Genomic DNA, 22,568 nt, shown 5'->3' on the forward strand with positions numbered 1-22,568 from the left:
AATGGGACAGCGAATTTACTTTTTTTAAAGAATGCAAAGTCTGCAACAAATTGGTACAACAACTCACTAAAAGAGTAAAAGAAAAGTTATGTGAAATGAAAGAAAAACTGTTAAAGAAAAGCAAATGAAATGAAAAGAATGTGTGGAATTAAAATAAAATGTAAATGTAAAGACAAGCAATGTTAAATTAACAGAAAATATGCAAATAAGCCTTTAAATAAATGCTCTTCATATATACCTTTTGTGTTTTCATTTGGGCTATAACACCTGCCTTAAAATGTAAGGGATACTGGAGCTTTGTTGGGGTGGTGGGACTGCTTGCGGTGGGCGCCGGAAAATTTCCCTTATTTTCAAATTCAAAACTTGACAGGTATGGTTTAGTACTGTGACAGCCGCATTCGTGTGCATCGGATGTGTGCTCTCACAAAACTTTATATCAGATGTCTAAACTACTATGGTTAAAAACGGCAGGATTTCAGCGCGATAAACATGATATGAACTTGACACCTGCACGAGATACACTGCTTGTTGTCTCTTCGTATAACTGTATGTTAATCAGTTAGTATTTGTTGAAACGCTACAAGTGTTTAATGAGGTATTTTGTGGGGGTACAGCTGTGATTCCGGTGAGGTTATCATTATTTAAGAAATAAAACATTACGTTGAACAGACAGTTTATGTGTGTGGTTTGTTTCTGCAGCAAGGTGGAGTTCATCCGGCTCTTAACCACACTGTCACGAGAAGACAGTCTCGTCTCCTCAGACATTATCTCTTCTCTTAATGACTGAAAGATGTCCGTGGAGGTTGAAGAGGGACGAAAGTCAGATTCAAAGAGAACATGCCCGATACTGCTTTGGCGTTGGTTTCCTCATGTTTTCCTTATTTTATCGCTCGTTTTATACGCAGTTTTTGGCGCATTGATCTTTCAACACGTTGAGAATAAACCATTCAATGAGCCGGAGAACATCAGTGCGGTGGCGCGAAAACTGGTGGAGACGGTGCAGAACCACACAGGTCTTTACCTGGAGCTTATGTATAATTGAGTATAACCTGTAGGCTTTGTGTTGTTTCGCTGCGTTTAAGTTATTCTATAAGTATTTTTTATGTGTGGTAGGCTAGCTATTTAATGTTTAATATAATATGTAGCTTATTTATGTATTTTTAAATAAGATATTTGTGTTAGACGTACGTTTTGATTAGCATTGTTCCCTGTTTCATTTTATTAATTAGATGCTTCAACACGGGAGGCGTTATTCAGGAAAACAGAACATATTTTGTCCAAATTCCTTAATGAAAGGCAGTATCAGAACTGGAGCTTCTACAGTTCACTTTTCTTCTGCTGTACATTGTTCACTACTGTAGGTGAGTGGCCTTATTTTTCTGGCATTTTAAAGTTTGTTAAGATTTCTATTATCCTGCGTTTTAACCTGAACCAAGATATTTTAAGTCTGTCTGTCTCGAAGTGTTGTTGCATTCAGAGCATCATTGAGTGTGTTATTTGCTTGAGAAGTTTTGTCTTTTGGCTGTAGTCTTTAGCAGTGCACACACACAACTGCACTGTTGCCCACAGTAACCAGCCAAACTATGATAAGACAGCATCCATCAGCATGTTAAGGATTACTTGACTTAGAATCATGTGTTTCCATAGGCTATCTAATTAATATCAGTGAGTATAAACGGAATGGCCCTCTGAAGGTGTAAGAAACTGAAAAGACTTTTGATTTTGTTTGTGTTGCATTATTCATACAATGGGAAAAAATGAGGTTTAAGCTGAGAATTTCTGCTGTCAAGAAATCTGTCCCTTTTGCATTTCATATTCACCAATTTATTTATTTTCTCATAGGCCTAACCCAGAGCAAACATTTGAAAATATAATAATTTATGTAGAAAACTTAAAAAACGAAACATGTAAAAAATTTGTTAAAACTTGCGAGACTTTTCAAAACGTATTCAGTTTGAGATGTTTAAATGGAAAAGTGTAGATTAGACGGGAAACAACAGGGAGGCAGAATTATGCACCAGACTCCAGAATTATGCACCAGCTGATTTACACACTAGCCCTCACCAGCAAAACGTAAACTTTTCATGGGCCTCTTTTCAGAGAGGCATTGTAATGACATTATGATTTACCACAGAATCACATGGAAGCAGCACATCTTTTGTCTTATGCTGTATATAACTTTTACCTTTTACGTTACGCTCTCTGCACTCTGTAAGTCGCAGCTAACCACAGCTCAGATATTAACTAAATGTAAACTTTCATCTTTCAGGACTTCTTGCAGAAAAGAATTATACAAAAGAGCCAAACGCAGCAGTCTGTTGCTGTGGATGTCCATTATGTTATCCAGGAAGGGCGTATCTTTGATTATCACAGCAGCTAACTTTAATGAGTATTGGTTTTTGAGGCAACTGAGCCTGATGAGTTCAGATGAGTTCATCTCTTACTTTCCTTCTGTAGCATATTGTTTTTTACATCAACCTCTCTTTAAAAAAAAAAAGAAAAAAAAGAAGATATTATCACCTACCCAAACAGTGGATACACTGAGACCTATTTGTCGTCCGACAATTACAGATGTTAAACAACCTAATTTTTTCGAATTGCTATGAAATGTTTAAATATTTGGCTTTAATGCTTTGACAAAACAGGACAGCAAAACAGGTGAACTTTGGGTAAAGACAGTACTTGAGTACTTGATCAAATAAAATCTAGCAACCATATGACCATGAAAATAACCTTAAAATCTCAAATAAATTTATGGGTTCATATTATGAGGACAGTTTCAGGCTATCGCATTATATAAAGTAATAAATTATCATGCATTATTATTATACATTGTATTACTGGTGTGAACGACATCCAGCAGATGGCACTGCTGAGACCCATTGGTCTAATACAGAGGTGCCCAATCCTGCTCCTGGCGACGAACTGTCCTGCAAAGTTCAGTTCCAACCCTAGTCAAACACACATAAAGCAACTAATTAAGGTCTTCAGGACCACTGGAAAATTAAAGGAAGGTGTGTTTAATTAGAGTTAAGCTTAACTTTGCAGGACAGTCGATTGCCAGGAGCAGGATTGGGCACTCCTTGCCTAATAGGTGAAGAAAAGTGGACATTCTGTAAGAAATATAATTTCTAACTGTCAGTTCTGCTCTGTTTTTCTTGTATAACAGGTTATGGACAAATGTATCCAGTGACTTATGAAGGCAAGGTGGCTTGTATCCTGTATGCGATGGTGGGCATTCCTCTCATGCTGCTAGTCATTTCAGATGTGGGAGATATCTTAGCTGTTCTTCTTTCCAAAGCGTACACTTACCTCAGCCGGTTCTTCAGAGGACGGAAGTTACATCGCTCATGCATTCACAGACATGAAAAGGCATCATCTACAAAACAAGTTCAAGGTGCTAATACCGAAGGCACCTATATGTTCCAGTCGGCCCTCAGATGCAAATGCTTGCAGATACGTAACAACAGAGAGATCTTTGACCGCATGATTATTAAGGAGAACGTCAAGCTCAAAACCGCTCTAACAAAATCTTACTCATGCCCAGATCTTAACCATATGAAGTGCATTAGACAGGAGACGGAGAGCATTAAAGTCCCTCCGCTGGTCATCTTGCTGGTAGTATTTTCTTATATGTTCCTCTGCAGTCAAATTCTGAGATGCTGGGAGAAGCAGATGGACTTTTTTGATGCTTTTTATTTTACCTTCATCACCTTGACCACTATTGGCTTTGGGGACATTGTGCCTGAACACCCCAAATACTTCATGGTTACCTTTTTGTTTATTATCACAGGCATGGCCATTATAAGCATGGCCTTCAAACTCAGCCAATCACAAATTTTAGCTTTTACAGTCGTTGCATGAAGTTTGTTAGCATGGGCAAGGTGGAAATACACAAAGACCCAGAACGTTACTGAAGGCAGAAAGAAGCAGATGGTTTTTGTGGCTTTGCTAATGGCTCATGAAATTACTACAGGAAAGCACGAGCATTCTCAGCGCAAGATGAAAGTGAGTTTTAATATTTATAAGGTATCATTGACATTTTGATATACAGTGGGTTGAAGGGAAATTAACCATAGTCATGCTGCAGTGAAGTATAGGAGAGAGGCTCAAAATGAAACTCACACTCCTGTTAACTATTTCAGGCAAAAGCAAGGAACTGCATGTTGTTTTTTTATTACATGCTAAGAGTTTAGTATGATTTAACTTTCTGATCAATTCATTACTTTTCTCTAAGTGACATTAATGCTATGAAAGTAAGTGTTTATATAAAATTAAAGTGCCCCTATTTTTGGATTTTTGAAAATTACATTTCATGCAGTGTGTAACACAGCTTTAAGTGAATGAAAACATCCTGCAAAGTTTTAAATCTGAAAGTGCACAGTATACAGTCGACTCATTGAAACCAGTCGTTTTTTTATTTTATTCCCAAGTCCTCTCATGTTGACGTCAACATTAAATATTACCATATTGCCCGCCCACTTGTTGGGTCTTTTCGTGTTGATTTGAGACTTGGTTGATTTGAATGAAAATGCAAATTCATTCTTTGCCACTAGGTGCCGCTTTTGGAGCGGTAAAATAGCTGTTTACCCAGTAACGGCTGTGCACAAAGCATCACAAACCTGCTTGTTTGGGACTCCCAAAACCAAAATATGAATCTTTAATTAATAACCATAATAGGGGCACTTTAATTTATTCAGTAGCCCTTATACATAAGCTGGTATGTATAATATATGATTAAGCACCTGTAATATCTTGGCTGTGAAATTTAATTGGCTGTGTAATATTATTTACTTTGAAACCAAAGTGAATAAATGGATCATTTTGTGCCATTTGATGAGTTTTTATGTTTACAGAAATATCTCTATCCACGTCTCTTCTTTTCTTTCTCAACTGGTGCAAGAAAAAGTCAAAGGTTTAATTCCCAAGGGACACATTTAACTAACAGGTAACGTTCTCATAATTCTGGCAGGGTTTTCTCAAAGTTATGAACAAACGTTTCTCCAGTAATGTTAATGAAATGTTCGCTCAAAGGTGTGCGTTAGGCTTGTTTAATTATGTTCTCAAAACATTAGCACAAACTCGTGATTTATACAACTTTCATGGAACGTTTTTTTCTGAAATCTTTGACATTCTTCTAAAATTTTATATGCACTACTTGTTTGAAATATCATTCAAAAGCAATATTTTCATGTTTTCAAAATTGTGCAATGTAATTCCCCCTTAACGTTCGTATAACCCTTAAAAACTGGACGTGTTGAGCGTTCAGAACACATTCAGAAATATCCTAACGTTGCCACTTAATATAAACATAGCAAAACGTTCTTATAAAACATTTTTGTTAGCATGGTAATACAAAATATAGTTTGAATTTTCATTAAGACGCGTAAAAAAAAGAATCTACCTAATTAAATTTTAACACTTACCAAATCCATATAGTAACACACAGATAGCGCTGTTGTAAAACTAAACTGAAGAAGAGAAGGCTGCTGCTGATTTCACTCATCTGGTAAAACGCACTGAAACACTTGGATATCAGACTGATGTCAAGCTGCTGGTGATTGCAACTTCCCCTAACTTCCTAACACCAGTCAAGTCGGCTAAAAGAACAGCATCACAATCTTAAAGCACACATACGACTTGCATCGTAGTAATATGAAAATAATAGCATATAAAGAACTTACATGTAACTTAATATTAAATAAAGGCTCAAAAGATTTATACATAAAATAAAAGCAGTAAATAAGATGTTCCTACCTTTCTCATTTTTTGTGACGGTTCATTCGTCGATGTCACAGCACAGCAGCACACACACACACACACACACACACACACACACACACACACTGCGAAACAGCGTGACGTCAAACAACTCGAGCAACTAAAACGCTCTGCATCCAGTGCCTTTCACCCGGGATCTGACAGCAAAGCTCAATGCAAATGTGCTTATAAGGTAAGGATCAAAACCATACTGTGGGTTTATTATTCATTTAAAATATTTAGGCTTGGCATAAGAAAGAGAAAAAACACAATTGTTGATAGTTTATTATTTTCAGAGAACTTCAGTGCATATAGCCTATTTATAATTGTTTAAAGTGTAAATTGACTTTAATATTTGATATATTTCTCACATATTAGTAATCATCCCCTCAAGTTTCTTTTAAACATATTTTACTGCATTTCGTTGCCTTGTAGCTACCTTACATGTGCAATCACAATAAAGTTTAATCTAATTTTATAATGTTTTGATGGCACAGATGTTCTTTGACAGTCTCTTTTTATATTTTTTCTGTTGCAGGATCTTTTTCACTCGCTCTTTGGCAATTGGATTTTTTATTAAAATGGGACTATTTGATGCCCTTAGAGATTTTAGTTTATTAACATGGCTGAGAGAAGAAAGACAGTCTCGGAGGCTGATTCTGTTGATCGTTTTCATTGCTTTGCTGTTGGACAACATGCTGTTGACGGTGGTCGGTAAGTGCTACTGTTGATCACACCTCAAATATTTTATTTTGCATTATGTATGCTTTAATGTGAATTCAAATGAAGCTCAAACGTTCGCTAAGAGTATATAAATGTTATAATTAAAATATGGCGGGTCTCTAATTAATAGGGCGGGTCTTCTTAAATTAACGAAATTAGGATTTTTTTTTTTTTTGAGAAATGTTTTAATTATTTATTTATTCTATAATCGATTTTTAAAAGCATTACTGATTATTTGTTTGATATAAATTATTTCAAAAACTTTATTTGTGTAAAAAACGTACATTGAAAGTAAATTGATAAATCTGATTAATATGCCTAGGATAGTTACCTTAAACTATCCTAAAAGACTGTTTTCCTGTGTTAACTCCAGTGGCTCCAGAGCTCCGTCCGCGTGCGCGCGCTCTCATAATAACGTGACAGGGACTCGCGCGTTAAATTGTAATTGTTTGTTCTCACGTCGCGAGCCAAGAAACGGGCACGGCAAGTTAAGATGGAAAATAATGGGAATATGGGCCTGTGTGTACATACAGACGGAACCAGGCGGAAAATTAACCTGTCGTTCTTTGGCTGAAGTGTTGAATGAGAGGCTTTGAGCGTTATCGCACACGGTGTCCCTGTGGGTTATTTACGCATGATAATGTCAAACGCATCAAACCCAATTGTTCACTTGAAAGGTCGAATGTGGTGTTACACAGCGAGAATAAATCTTTGAAACTTTAGTTTTTCTGGAAAATGATGCAAACATTGATTCTAAATCTGTTTGTGATTTTCTGAATAGCCTATTATCTGTTTTAAGAGTAGAGCAAAGCGTGCTCACTGAGAAACCTCAAATAATGTAGGATATAATGTAAGGACCATGTATAAACAAATGAAAAGATATCAATCTCTGTCTCATGCTATTATTATCTATCTCTACTCTTTTCTCTCTGTAGTGCCTATTATTCCAAGCTACCTGTACTCAGTGGGACGACGAGGCTGCCTCAGTCCGGTCCGAAATCACTCCATGTCTCCTCTGTCCCCATCTGGTACCTTTCAGAGCATTGTTTTCTCTGTACGATAACACAACACGCCTGACTGACTTCAGCCCACAGATGAGCACGGCTAGCCCAATGACCCCAAAGCATACTTCTGTGACGCCCCCTCAAGATAAGTCAGACTGCCCCAAAGCAGATGACCAGCTTCTGAATGAGAATGTGAAAAGTGGGGTCTGTTGTTTGCCTCTAAAGCAACAGTACAGTTAATTACTAACCCCTTCATAGGGCCCCTGACCAACAGGTGGGTTAAAGCAAATCACACGTTTATCTTTTGAAAAGAAATAGCAACTAGCATTTCTCTCAAAAGGAGCATGAGATTGCATGATATGTTTATGCCTGCAGTGAGTGTAAATGGAGTGTAAGTAAGGTGAATATTGCAGTGCAATTCTCTTTCTGTCTCTGTCTGTTGAGTGATGTGTGACCCACTCGTGCATGTGCCTTCATCCCTCTACATGCTGAGTATGGCCAGTCCAGTTTAATACAGCACCGCTGCATTGAACGGATTCCACTATTCATCGCAAATTTTGGGATCAGTCAGTTTTTTAGCAAAGCGCATCATCGTTAGTAATGCACTAATCTTAACTCACAAAATCTGAAGCAAAAGTAAAAACTAAACAAAACACGATTTATATGATCTTATGATTATTATAGTATAATAACATGTTGATTTTACTTCTGAGTGATGCCAGCACTGAACCAAGGTCAATGTTTGTGGTCAAATGGAATATGTTGGTGCAAGAGGTTTAAGAAGTTCCATATTTATAATTGCAGAATAGGATACCAGATCCCGATGTTTGCTGGTTTCTGCATCATGTTTGTGTCAACCATAAGTGAGTACACTTTTTAAACATTAATCTAATTTCTAAGTGTCTTTATGAAAAGGGGTGGAGAAGATGCACTGTACATTGGAAAGATTTAGCTACAAACTATCTGTTGTGTGTTTCTATGATAAATATGTCTACTTTTTCTTTTTCTCCTGTCTGCGTTTTACTCTATGTGAAGTGTTTGCATTTTCATCGAGTTATACGTTGCTGTTTTTGGCCAGATCTCTACAAGGTGTCGGCTCTTCCTGTTCTTTCTGTGGCGGGTAACAGATCTTGTGCAACCTTACATTAGATTTCAAAAGCAAAACCTGCAATGTAATTCTTATTTAGTGCACAATTTGTAAATCTGAGTGTGCTAAAACACTTTTGACTTTGATGTTCTCAGATCTCTGTATGCATAAAGCCACTGTTTATGTTAATGGTTTTCAGGTGCTTGTGTAAAATGCCACCCTGTTCCCATTCAAAGATGTATGCAGCATTGGATCTAGATTACAAAACTAGCTCTTGAAACTCCCTATTATTTGATAAAAATAAAAAAACATATTTTTACTGAGTTTATTTTTTGGATTATTGCTAGAATTTAAAAGTCTAATATTGTGAGGAATAATTTTTGCCTTAAAATGTGCAGAATGAAATGTATACCCCCAATAAGCACATGCAGATATTGTTTTAAACGCTAAAAACAAAACAAAAAACAATTATATTGCACAAAATGCTAATATAAGCAGACATACTAATATACTAATATAACAGACAAGTAAAAAACCTTTAACCTCTGTAATTTCTGTGTGTCATATGAAGGCATGGGGATGCTGGCGAGTGTTTACTCAGATGATGAGGAAAGAGGAAATGCTATAGGAATTGCGCTGGGAGGACTGGCCATGGGAGTTTTGGGTGTGTACTTGTATGTTTAGGATTTCTTTTAACATTTTGATCTGCAAAACTTGGTTTGTACTGTTTAAATTGGAGATCTGGAATCTTAACTTTAATCTTACCCTTTGAAACACATACCAAGCAAAGAGAGAAATGTTTAAGTTGGGTGGTTATGAATGAAGTGCCTTGGAGTTTAAGATTGGGAGGTAACTTTAAGTGGCATGTTTAAAGCCCAGGAGCAGTGGTCAGAACAAATGCCTTGAGTGGGGCCTGAACCTAGTGTTTCCCGTTAATGAGCTCATGTTTTAACCACTGTTGCAGGATGTTTAATCCTTGATAGTCCATTATTTCATTCATAATGGCAAGTAAAGTATTTAAAAAAATTTGATCCACCAGATTAAAGCTATCTTGTGTGTCCTAAGTGATTGCATTTTGCTGCCATCATTAAAGTGCACAAATACTGTACTTGTTAATCAAGTGGAGAGCAGCAGAAAAATGTGGAGCACAATAATTTAATTCAAAACCTATAAAAACTATATTCATCTGGACAGCTTAAGACTTGAAAGAGAGATTGATGTTCAGCACAATTTATTGTTTTACATTGGTTTGGTAACTTTATGGTTATGTGAATGTTCTACAGGGCGATTAGTATTGGATTTGTGGCATGTGTTAATTCACAGCATATGGTCAATGTCAGGGGTTTTCAAAGTGAGGATGCTTTTGAGGTGCATTGCTTGCATTAAGTCTGTGAGTAGTATGCAGTTTACTGTATATGTGTGTGTTTTGTACAGTTGGCCCTCCGTTTGGCAGTATCATGTATGAGTTTGTCGGTAAGACGGCTCCTTTCCTTATCCTGGCAGTGCTGGCGGTGCTTGATGGAGGTGAGTTCATCAATCTCTCTTCTATAAGCTTGCCAATATTTTTTCAATCTAAACAATGGGAATGACAGATTCAGTAGCAAAGCTTCATGATATTGTGAAACAAAGTGGAATTGAATCCTAGTGACAGAAACTCATTAAAACTGAATTTCTGATGCTGAAAAAAGATTGGATTCATATCTGATGTTTTTCTCATTTTCACGAGCAGCTTTGCAGCTTTTTGTGCTTCAGCCTTCGAAGGTTGAACCAGAGGTGAGTAGAGTACCTTTTTTCCTGATCTGGGGTTCGTTTCCCAAAATGCTTTTTGATGTATTTTTGATGTATTACATTAGGTAAAATCTTGCTTAAAGGTCAAGCTCTGCATTTAGAAGGATTTGTGTGAGCACAAGAATGTGTGTTTTGGTGTAATTTTTTTGGTTTTATAGCTCCACTCATATTTGAGATTGAAAATGTCAATTATTTGGTCTAATATCCTGAGTAAGAGGCTTACTATGACCTAGCAAATGATTTGAACAGTCTATTAAACATGATTTGGGCTCATATTTGTAATTGCTTTAGTCATTTTTGTCATTTAGTAATTGTACCTTTTGTAACTTGTAGAAGCTCCACATTACATTGAATCTTTACTTGGTTTTCCTCTCGTGGGCAAAAGTGGGGAGAAGCAGCTTTAGAGATGAAGTGTGTTTGGTACTTTGATTGATCTAGTCTTATCAGTAGCAGACTAGAATGAATTGCAAGGGGAGTTTGGGTCTTACACTGGTTACTTTTAAACCTCAATATGTATTTGGGATTGAAAATGGGAAGTCGTGGCCTAATGGTTAGAGGGTTGGCCTCCCAATCGAAGGGTTGTGGGTTCTAGTCTCGGGCCGGACGGAATTGTGGGTGGGGGGAGTGCAAGTACAGTTCTCTCTCCACCTTCAATACCATGACTTAGGTGCCCTTGAGCAAGGCATCGAACCCCCAACTGCTCCCCGGGCGCCGCAGCATAAATGGCTGCCCACTGCTCCGGGTGTGTGCTCACAGTGTGTGTGTGTGTTCACTGCTCTGTGTGTGTGCATTTTGGATGGGTTAAATGCAGAGCACAAATTCTGAGTATGGGTCACCATACTTGGCTGAATGTCACTTCACTTTCACTTTCAAATAGGTTTATATGGATTACAATGTGTGCATGCGTAGATTGTAGCGCATGTTGAAAGCAATGTGTGTGAGGGACAGTGGATTTGTAATAGTGCTTTGGTTTGCGTCACAGTAATAGGAAATGTTCAGTGGCTGATCCAATCAAAGCATGTCTGACTTTGATCAATGGGGGTTGATGGTATCAGTTACCACAGAGACCCCAAGTGCCCCTACAGACAGTGCAGCTACTCTTGTTAGGGTTATCTGTGAGATTTTGTCATCTTTTATGAGGAATGAAGCATATAACCCACTGCTTTCCAGCAATAAAATAAGCTTTAAAAAAGAAATCTAATTAGAAATGTTTCTGCGCTTTTAAAAATAAGTTTGTTATTGGAATTTATGGTTCAGAAACTGTAACATCCATGGAACCTTTTTATTGTACGAAATAAAAAGAGGTTCTTTAGATTACTGTATGTTCTTCACACTAAGAAAAAATGGTCCTTTTGAGAACTGTTCACAAGAAGGTTCTTCAGTGAATCAAAAATGGTTATTTTGTGGCACAACTGCAAGAAAATTATTTTGGAACCTTTAATCTTGTAAAAAGTCAGTAATGTGAAAGAGTAATAATATTTAAGGCAGCAAAAAAGAAAAGTAATAATAATAATAATTTGAGGACAAATGTCATTCTGCACTTTCTGCCAGCTGTCAGATTATATTTTCAACAGATCTGAGTGACATTGGTTAAAGGTTCATTTTTTTTGTCATCACCACAGTTAAGGTCAGAAGGAGATGGACCTGTTATCTCAAATCAGTAATGCTTGGACATTAGGTCATAGTTAATTAAGACAGATCCTTTATTCAGAAGCCCCCTTGAGTGTCAATATCTAACAGGATTATGGGTAAGAATAGAAGCAAGTAACAACTAATTGTTTGGGGGTTAAGATCTATACCTGGTTAGAGCAGTACCACTGAATGTCCCAGGGTGTGAGTGGGATGACATGTCCACAGACGAGCAGTATGTGCAGTGAAGGGGAGTAAAGAAGTGCTGATTTAATGAGGGGGTAATGGTCGTTGCCTGGTGACTGCTCCAAAAAAAAAGAAAAGTGTAATTGTAGGCATGTCTCGCGAAACGCTGTTAATAGATCGAAGAACTACTGTAGATTGAAGAAATGTTAGATGTTAAAGAATGATTGTTTTCAAATAGGTTACCTAAACAGTGTCCCTGTCTGCCATTGGTTGAACAAAAAATATATATATATATATCTCCACAAATTCCAAATTTCCAAACAACCAACAAATGGCTCACTCTTTGTTTCTAGGTATCATACTGTTATAGAAGAAACTGTTTTAACATTGTAATAGTATAGGCATCAACGTTTAATTACTTACTTAAATTAATGCTTTAACTAGTATGCTTTACTTCTCTTATGGCAAAAAAGTCATACCTAATGTAAAAAAAAAAAAAGTCCCTTCAAGAAATGATGCCTGGGCATTTGCACTAGAGATGCCACAATTCCCACATCAATATGGAGAGTTAAGACTGCTGTATTTTGTCACCCATACAGTTGTTTGTGATCTTCTTTTCACTGATCGCTTAGAGGTGTCATAAAGGGAACAGACTGAGTACGGGGCATTATATATATTGTCTTGTGTGACTCTCAAGGAGCCCATCTCCGTAGGAACCGCTGTGGTGACTAGAGAAAGATTTCTCAAATAGAATTATATACCCTGACGTGTACGTCAGAAAAACTTGCCTGACCTAAGTGAGGCCAGGATGTTAATGGAATGAGATAAAATCCCATATCAGTACATAAATAAATGTCTTATTATATCCTGATAAATAAAGTAAACACGTAAAACTTGGATTTAATTAAGAAAAACTTACCAGAAAGTTGTGATATTTACTTCAGATGCAGCAAAAATCTATTGAACATTTTTTATTATTATTATTATTATTATTTCCCCATAGGAATAAATGGATAACTATGGTATTTAGGATTTGTTGTCCCTTGTGTATTTTACGCTTTGAATTGGCAAGGGCCTCATTGCTGTTGTCTTCCCACTGTAACAATGATGTTCAGGGTAAATTGTTTGCAATCAAAAAAAAAAAAAAAAAAAACCTTAATATTAATGGACTTATCTTTTCCCAGACCCAAAAGGGAACTTCACTAATTACCCTCATGAAGGATCCATACATCCTCATCGCAGCAGGTCAGACATGTTGACACAAACTTCATTCAAAGTGCAAACCTTATTTTCTTTTAAAGGTGAATGTTTTTTATAAGAATGGATTCAGAATACAGAACAAAGAAAGAAACCAATGGTTTAGTCAATTATGTGTGCCATTAGTTGTGCTTTAGGGGTGCCACACATTTAAGAGGGTCATCTTTCTGTAAGAAAAGGATAAGACAGTGTCAAGTGTGTGTATATGTGAGAAAGAGAGAGAGAGTGAAGTGGTCAAAGAAACGCATCCGTGTTTGTCTCTGCCTCCCCTTCTCTCCAATTACAGTGGCCTGAGTGCAGGGGCAAGATGATGCTGTTTATTATATCTGAGAAAGGAAAGGAATGGGTGCTGATGGAGGGGGAGAGATGGACAGAAAGACAGAATTCTTCAGAGGATGAATCCACTTACCCTCCTAATTTTCTTTTTCAGGTTCCATTTGTTTTGCTAACATGGCCATTGCTATGCTGGAGCCAGCTCTCCCCATCTGGATGATGGAGACTATGTGTCCCAGGAAATGGCAGCTAGGTTGGAGAATGTGCTTCTTGTTAATGTGCACACTTACACATTTCTTCAGTTCCCTTCTTTCCAGAGAAATGGTTACTGTGGGCAAGATAGAAAAAGGGCATGAATTACTATGAATTTATTATGGACAATTACAATGAACGATTATGGACAAAGTGAAAGAAACGGCAAATAAAGCCTAAAGAATGTTTTATTTATTAGTATATTCATATTACATTAGGGACACAAGCTAAAGACAGTGAAAAAGCTAAAGTAAATACAGAAATATTAATAAAAATGGCCAGGTTGTATTTTACAGCAAAATTACAAGAAATAAAAAATAGCATGAAGAAAAAATTATATTTTAAAATATATTTTAAATAAAAAATACTTGTTATTTTAAAAGTATTATTTGTTTATTTTAATGTTTACCTTTTTTGTTATTTAATTAATTTATTATAAGCTTTTCATCAACTCAGAACCCTCTGAAGTTTTCTTATGAAGCTCAGTTCTAAATCTGCTCTAATGTAAAAATTCTAAATAATTTAAATTGTAAAATACATTTGTAAAGTATTATTTTTTTATGAACTTTATTTTTATTTTAAATACTATAAAATTACCTGGATGATTTTATTTATTGTAATGAGAATGAGACTTAGCATTGTAGTAATTTATTTTATTATGATGAGAATTACATTTTAAGAGCATTTTTTTGAGTAAATTTAGTAGTAAAATAGTTTACAATTATTTTCCACATACTTACAGAATTGTGTCAAACAATCAAAGCCTGTAAAATACAATTTAAACAGTTGCTTTTTGGTTTCTCCACAGTTTTCCTGTTATTTACAAAGCTTTGCCATAATAAAGAGAGAAAGGAAAGCAGAGAAACAGGGAGTGTCTTTGGTCTGCCAGGATATTGAGGTGTCATTGGCAGGCAAAGGAAAGCAAGAGAGCTAATGAAAGAGAAGGAGAGGGAGAATGAGAGAAGCAGCTTCATAACAGCGTCTTTGAGACGAACAGCAGCTTTGAGATCAAACTGATATTGTGTCATCTTATATCTCTCTCTCTCTCTCTCTCTCTCTCTCTTTCTCCTTTTTCCTCTTAGGGGTTGCGTTTGTGCCGGCCAGCATTTCATATCTAATAGGGACCAACATCTTTGCTGTTTTGGCTCACAAAATGGGGAGGTAGGAGAGGGAAATTAATGTGTTTTTTCCCCCTACTTCTCTTTCCTTATCTTCCTCCGCTTTGCTATCAGCTTCCTCTGTTTTGAAACCGCTTTAAATGAGCTTCTCTCGCCAGGTTTTGTAATTGTGTTTTTAAAAATCAGTCTCAGCAGCATGCTGTTTATTTGTTTGTTTAAACTATACACACTCCTTTGTTAGCTCTTATGAGAGGCATATACATGTTTCCCATTATCATGTTATGTCTGCAGGGTCCAAAATGAACAGTCAATGAACACCTGCCAATGTCGGCTGGATTGAGAATATCATTGGCTAAACATTTTTCTTACAGTATTGTTTATTTATTTATTAGAATTAAATATTATTTATTATTCTAATATGCTGATTTGCTACTCAAGTAACATTTTTATTAAAGCTGGGAAACTGTTTTTCTGCTTAATATTTTGATGGATATCTGATATTTTTTCCAGGATTCTTTGAATAGAAAGTTCAGAAGAACAACATTTATGTAAAATAGAGATCTTCTGTCGCATTATAAAATGTCTTCCCTTTTGATAATATCGATTTAATGAATCCTTGCTGAATGAAAGATCAAATATATATATAATGCCTGGAGATGTTTCTAAGAAAAGACACGCATGTCTGGCAAAGCATTTGAATTTTCAGGGGAATAACTCAGCAGGGCCTGTAGATTTGCACTGTGACATTTTATGAACTCTCTGTTAGGACTGGTGCTGTTGTTCGAGCTCTGTGACCTAGGTTTATTACTGAATGTCTTAGTTCCTAGCAACCTCTGCTTCAGAACAGCAGACATTTGTTGGCCACATCTTCAATTGTTTCTCTCTCTCTCTCTCCCTCCCTCTCTCTCTCTCCCTCTCTTTCTCTCCCTCTCTCTCTCTCTCTCTCTCTCTCCCTCTCCCTCTCTTTCTCTCTCTCTCTCTCTCTCTCTCTCTCTCCCTCCCTCTCTCTCTCTCTCCCTCTCTTTCTCTCTCTCTCTCTCTCTCTCTCTCTCTCTCTCTCCCTGTAGATGGCTGTGCTCACTTATAGGGATGGTTCTGGTTGGAGTCAGCATTCTCTGTGTAAGTTATTTTAGACTAAATCCCTGTTGGAGATTAACTTCTCTCCGAGAGAACACCATACCTATAAATATTTAAACACCTTATTTTTCTGTCATTTCAAAACCTAAGATGTTTCGTTGGCCACTGATGCAGTTGATGGCTGGAAAGAAAGTTTCTTTTGAAAATATAGCTCTGACTGTCTTTGCATGGATATATCCTGCTTAGCAGGAAGACAGTCTGTTCTCTTATTGATGCTTATCAGATTAGACTGGAAAACAAGTTCAGATGAGAGTCAAGTGCACATTTGGAATGATTCTTATGGAAAAAAAACATCAGGGTTAAAATGGTTATGAAAAGGAACATAAACAGTGTCCTGTTCTACAGAATGTTTGACTGTATTTGATGTTTTTACATAATCAATATTAAGATATATATATGCACCAGCCTCCTGTATTTTGAGCTCTTCTAATTGTCCCTCAGGTGCCTCTTGCAAAGGACATATACGGACTCATTGTGCCAAACTTTGGAGTTGGATTTGCAATAGGTGAGCTTTGCTTCTTTATCTGTATTAGAAGTTCCTGAAATATTATTGCCCTAATGTCAAGTCAAGCTGATTCAGTTCATTTCAATAAAAGTGTAAAGTTCATCAATTATAAAACAGGTTCAATTTAGCGTAATATACTTACTATAATACAGGTGCTTCTCCTTTTAAATAAATAAATTAAACCTGAAATGGAAAAAAAAATGTTAATACTATATAATTTGTAATGAAAATGATGTATTATGTTCAGAAAATAGAAGTATTTTTACTAGTGGCAGACCCATTTTATGACACAGTCCATATTTTGTGGTCTGCAGGTATGGTGGACTCCTCCATGATGCCTATCATGGGTTACCTAGTAGATCTGAGGCATGTGTCTGTGTACGGCAGTGTGTACGCCATTGCTGATGTTGCCTTCTGCATGGGCTTCGCATTTGGTAAGTTTTCCAATTCTGTTATTAATTTTCATGAATTAATTAGAATTTCTACTTAGAAGATTGTTAGGGGAATGTGTTAATAGCATTTAACAGCTGTGTGTGTTGTATAGGTCCATCGGCAGGCGGGGCGATCGCGCGGAGCATTGGCTTCCCCTGGCTCATGACCATCATTGGTGTGGTAGACATCCTGTTCGCTCCTCTCTGTTTCTTCCTGCGAAATCCTCCTGCTAATGAGGAAAAGATGGTCAGACCCCACAACATCTCATCCATCAATTCGACATACATTACATTCATTCCAGTCTACTCGCTCTCAAACACAAATATTAATGCAGTGGTGCAGCTCACATGCATTTATTCACAATTCCAAGTAATATTCATTGGAAATCTGTTTTACTCCTAAAGAGTGACAATTTCCATGTGAAACAGTATATTAAATGAGAAGAATTGTAGGGACTTGATTGTAGACGGATGTATCTTGACTTGTATCCATATTCTCTTCCTTATTATCATTATTATTATTTCAGTAATAATCATATGTTCACTCTCCACCTGTCATTCACTCATGCTTTCATTTTGATTTCATCTCTATCTTCAAGTCACTGACATGATAGAATATGACTGCAGTAGGACATTATGTTACATAATAACTACATATAAAAACTGAGCAGGATGCCCTTAAGCTAAGATCAAAGAGTGATGTTGATCTGAACAGACTCGTGCGTTTGTCCTCAAATGCTGCGTGATCAAAGCAAAGCATCAGTCTTTCTTTCTCAAGAGGAGTGCTACTCTGTTCCTGAAGAGCACTAACGTGCACACGCACACAAGCCAGATCTGCACGTCTTTATCAAAGCCTCATTCAATCACTGTGCAATAAACCCACCATTTCTCAGTTGGTCAGCGATCAGCTCCACCCACAACTGATGATGTCACAAATGCTTCCATTGGGTGTGAAATCGAATCACTAATGGAGAAAGTGAGGTTAACCAAATTTAGACCTAGATTAAATAATTTACTCTTTAAATTATTTGTCCTTTTCTGAAAAGCCAACCATATTTACACAGAGTACCAGCTTCAAATTAAATGAAGAATTTGTTTAAAGTATTTAATCAAATTAAATACATTAAAAATAAAATCACAAAAAACAATTTCAAATTGACAAATAGTTTCTAAAATAATTACTATAATCAATAGCTAACATTCTAAACATGAATTTAAATGATGCATTATTTATTTCTTTTATTCATTATTTATTCGTAAATTTGAAAAGTGATTTATTAATTTATTTACATTTAATAAATCAATTAATTTAAAATAACTTTATTTTATTATTTTATTTCTTGATAAGTGCTTATTTGTCAATTTAACAGTTTATTAATTTGGAATGCATTTCATCTTTATTTGTTTATAAAGTGCTTTTAACGGTACAGATTGTTTACATTCGTATTTTGTGTTTTGTTTAATAAATTGATCATTGATTCCTTAATGTTGTTTTTATTTGTCACTGCTGGTCTTTTTAAAACTGCAGGTCTAAAGAGGATTATTAGCATTGGAGATAAAAAATAAATAAATGAAAAAAAAAAAAAAAAAAATTCACATTATATAAATAAGACAGAAGTGATTTTGTGATTCCAGAATGATGCTCCAAACATTTTCTTCCTTTCCGTCTGTACACTGCTGCTCTTTCTTGTCAATCTTTTGCACAATCTTTTGGGCAAACAAATCGATAATCGAGATCGGAGCTTGTGCTACACTGTTTCCTGCATACAGTACATAATTGTTGTGTAAATGCTAAGTCTATGTATATTTGCTTTGATGTGGTTTGTATGTAAATGTAACAACTGTAAGGTGTCCTGCATGGTTTCTTATCTCTGTGTCTTTTTTCAGGCCATTCTGATGGACTCGAACTGCTCAATGAAGACCCGTTCTTACTCCACCCAGGGCTCCAGCTACCAAATGGATGACGATTTTGATCCAGAGAGCCCTGAATAAGCCTCATCAAAGCCCTAGGCCATGTACGTCACCCAGAGTATCTATTTTGTCGTATGAAATAGGAAAACAATAGACTTTAAAGAAAACCACCATGCAGATTGGTGAGAATGTCCCATATCTGTCCCAAACTGTCCTGTGGTTGTGATGGTCATGTTCTTCTGAAGCAAACCAAAGTTGTTCTCGTTGCTGTTTGTTCTCAATGTGGAAGGGGTGAAATGTCTAACCAACAGCCTTATCGATTTGGGTAACATTTGTGTGTGAGGATAAACGGAAAACATAACTACAATTTTATTCCGAATAATAATTTTCATTTTTTTCTCATTCGAAAGTCCGACAGGGTAGTTGATGAGATTCATTCAGTATAACATAATGGGCAGATATGTACTGGATATTTATTGTTTGTCTGTGGTGGTAGGAAAGTGTGGTCTTCATATATGTATCTATCGGTCCTGTTAAAGTCTTTTCATAGATGTAAATGTCATTGTATTCAGTCAGAACTCACCTTGAAATGGGCCTTAAAATGTTGCTATATGTATCATAATCAGTTCAGACTACATCATATATTATAGAGAACTGCTGAAGAACATGTTAGGTCAATTAAAACTTGAACTTTCACGTTTGGGATCGATTTCTTCAAATCTGGTACATTATATGATTCCATTGCTGTGGTTTTCATTTAGGCTTTTGAGAGGAGATTTTTGAAGAAGCAAAAGGTCTAACAGCATCAGATAATCAAGCAGAATGTCAGCTATTCCTCCTGTCATGCTCTTTTTGTGTGTCTTGTGTGATGTGACGGTAAAAATGATGTACTGTACTATCAAAGATGAGCCACAGCTAAATTTTGATTACATATGGTGACAAACTGTTTCAGTTTAGTTAAACAATGTCAATTATTGCTGGAAAGCATCCAGATACTTTAGATTATATTTGGCTTTTAAAGTGTATATAGTATATATAGATATTTATATATTTTAGTAAGCCTTTTGAATGTGCTGGAATGCTAATACGTTCATTTCTAAAGAATGCCTCAATACTGCTCTTTCCCATTTTTGACTTTAGTTTTTTCTGCTTCTAGTAAATATGTTATTGATCTTCTTTTTAAAAACTGAACTGGCTGTGAAATGAAACATGGCCTTAAATTCAGATCCTTAAAATGTAAAGCCATATATGAAATTACTGGGGTTTTATCAAGATTATAAATATTTATTTAGGCATTGAGCTTAATTATCAAGTCAGAGTCTGTGAAGGTCTTATTTATTTTATATTATTATTAAATAAAGATGCATTCTATGCCTTAAAATCAGACAACCTGTTGCAAACACCATTTAATGGCGAGTGTAGCTGTAAATGTGTTTCTGAGATACAAAATTCAGTCTTATTGTACCATCGACTGCATACTTCATAACCTAAAAGACAGCTTAAATATTAAAAACAATTCCCATCTTTTGTTTATCAAGTAGATTATATCAGGCATTTTCATATGAGCTGAAATAATTGGTTTTGGAGTTCAATTATCTGACTAGTACAGGTAAAGCAGTTCAGAAATAAGCCTTCAAATCTCCTTTATTTTCTTGGCATTGTTTTACTGAGGAAAACATCAGTTATATTGCAGGAAATAAGTCAGAGATGTTTTCCACTGGAGCTACAATCAGTTTAATGCAACAGTTGTGTCCAAAACTAACCTTTGAGAAAAATCTTGTTAGTTCAGCTTTAAGTATCTGCACAACTGGAGGATGTTTGTGTTCGATGTGAGGAAAGGTGTCCTGCTCCCAATCTCCTATCATAACAACTGGAGTTGTTCGCCTGTGAAACATGATTTTTTAACACAAAACTATAATCAGATTGTAAATGTGCTGCCAGTGTTTGAGTTGCAGCAGTGTCCTTTAACCTCAATGTTGTTTTTTTAACCCTTTAACCCAGTAAGGGTTCAGAGTGTCAGGTCATTTATTTTCAAATTGTTTTATCAAAAAATTAGTGTATGTGCCAATGTCAGTGTGTGCCTTCAGACTGGTATGTCTTGTTTGTGTTTAAACTACATCAACTAGGAGGTTGAGTTGATGGTTTTATATCCAGTGTTTGGTCTGGTGGTTAGGTTTTACATCAGCTTTAGAGCTCTGAAGGTAATGTGTGTGTGACCGCAATAGAAAATAAATGTTTAAAAAGGCATAATGCTTGTTTCCCCCCAATGATATTAATCATCTTGCAAACAAAACAGACTTTACATGATTGATAATTCATTTTAGTACTGGTGACAATTCAGGACTGCATTGTCCAATGAAAATCCAATCAAATCGAACTTTAATATGGTCTATTGATTTAAAAAACGTGCTTTGCTTTACTCAGTTGCACTAAGGTTTAAGAGTGTTATTTCCTGTTATTGACTGAAATCTTTTGAATGGGTTCAAAATGCCACCTGCTCCCAATGTCTTATTAATGGCTAATGTTATGAACAGTTTTTGATAATCCTGATATCAGCTCGCAAGGTTTCAGAAGTGTAGGATCGAGGATTGAGAACACAGCTGGCTTCACAGTTGTTAAATGCAGAGAAAATGACCATTGACAACTTCAAAATCTTCTTGTTTCTATGTTCATTGTAATAAATGAAATACCTAGCCTACTGCAGAGCAGTGTGAACGGGAAGGTACAAAAACTACAGAGGAACTTTTTCATTTCTAATTATTTATTTATCTCAAGTGCATAAGCAAATATGATATGTCAGTGCGTAAAGGTCTTGCAGCAAGTTTAAAAGCTGTGCACTTTTTTGGAAGATGCCCTCCACCATAAACAAAACCCACAAAAGAACAAACTCATATTTACATGAAGCAAAAACAACAACAAAAGAAAGGATGAACCCACATGTTGAACACTATATAAGTTCAGGGAGAAAGAACAAGGTTGAAAGTCACCTACATTACTAGGCCATTTACAATAGCGCTTTAAACATGACACAGCTTCCAATAAGAACAACAGCTTTCTCAGAAAAGCTTAACCACAGTTTGCAGAAGATGATGTGATGTTTTGTACTCGTTACTTTCCTGGTTTTTTGTTTTTTTTCTTATTGTGATAGAGATAGTTGGAGAAATATTTTGAGATCGTATGATGGTGGCATTGTATTTGAGAAGCACAGGCTTACAGCAGCAACAACTAGACACGAAACCAGAGGGAAGGGAAAAAAACTTAGAAAGCTTACCATTTAAACGTTATTCCTTCAAGTGAATCAAAAGGAAACAATTCCTTTCTTTTTAGCCATTATGAAAATATTGCACAAGCAAAAACAGACTTAATTCTACACCAGCTGAATAGGATATGTTGTCCCTGCAATGAGGGGAGTCCACTAACATCCTCTATGGTGAGGGGACCCGACCTTAAAAATTATGTCCCAGGCCTACTGAATAGATGACGTAGCAGCAGAAACGTTAACAAGGA

General features: G+C 36.1%; 1 protein-coding gene and 1 pseudogene across 1 annotated transcript; both read left to right on the forward strand.

Annotated features, from left to right (window-relative positions):
• The first annotated feature begins 616 nt into the window (after positions 1 to 616).
• LOC113098270 (potassium channel subfamily K member 18-like) lies at positions 617 to 4,849 on the forward strand. The gene is given in 4 exon segments (XM_026263286.1): positions 617 to 1,013; positions 1,230 to 1,361; positions 3,170 to 3,841; positions 3,844 to 4,849. Coding segments are annotated over 4 exon segments (1,101 nt in total). The 5' UTR covers positions 617 to 790; the 3' UTR covers positions 3,918 to 4,849.
• A 1,468-nt stretch (positions 4,850 to 6,317) lies between these two features.
• Positions 6,318 to 21,308, forward strand: LOC113098271 (synaptic vesicular amine transporter-like; annotated as a pseudogene).
• The last annotated feature ends 1,260 nt before the right edge of the window (positions 21,309 to 22,568 follow it).

The sequence above is a fragment of the Carassius auratus genome, unplaced genomic scaffold, assembly GCF_003368295.1.
Source record: "Carassius auratus strain Wakin unplaced genomic scaffold, ASM336829v1 scaf_tig00216463, whole genome shotgun sequence".
NCBI classification, from domain to species: Eukaryota; Metazoa; Chordata; class Actinopteri; order Cypriniformes; family Cyprinidae; genus Carassius; species Carassius auratus.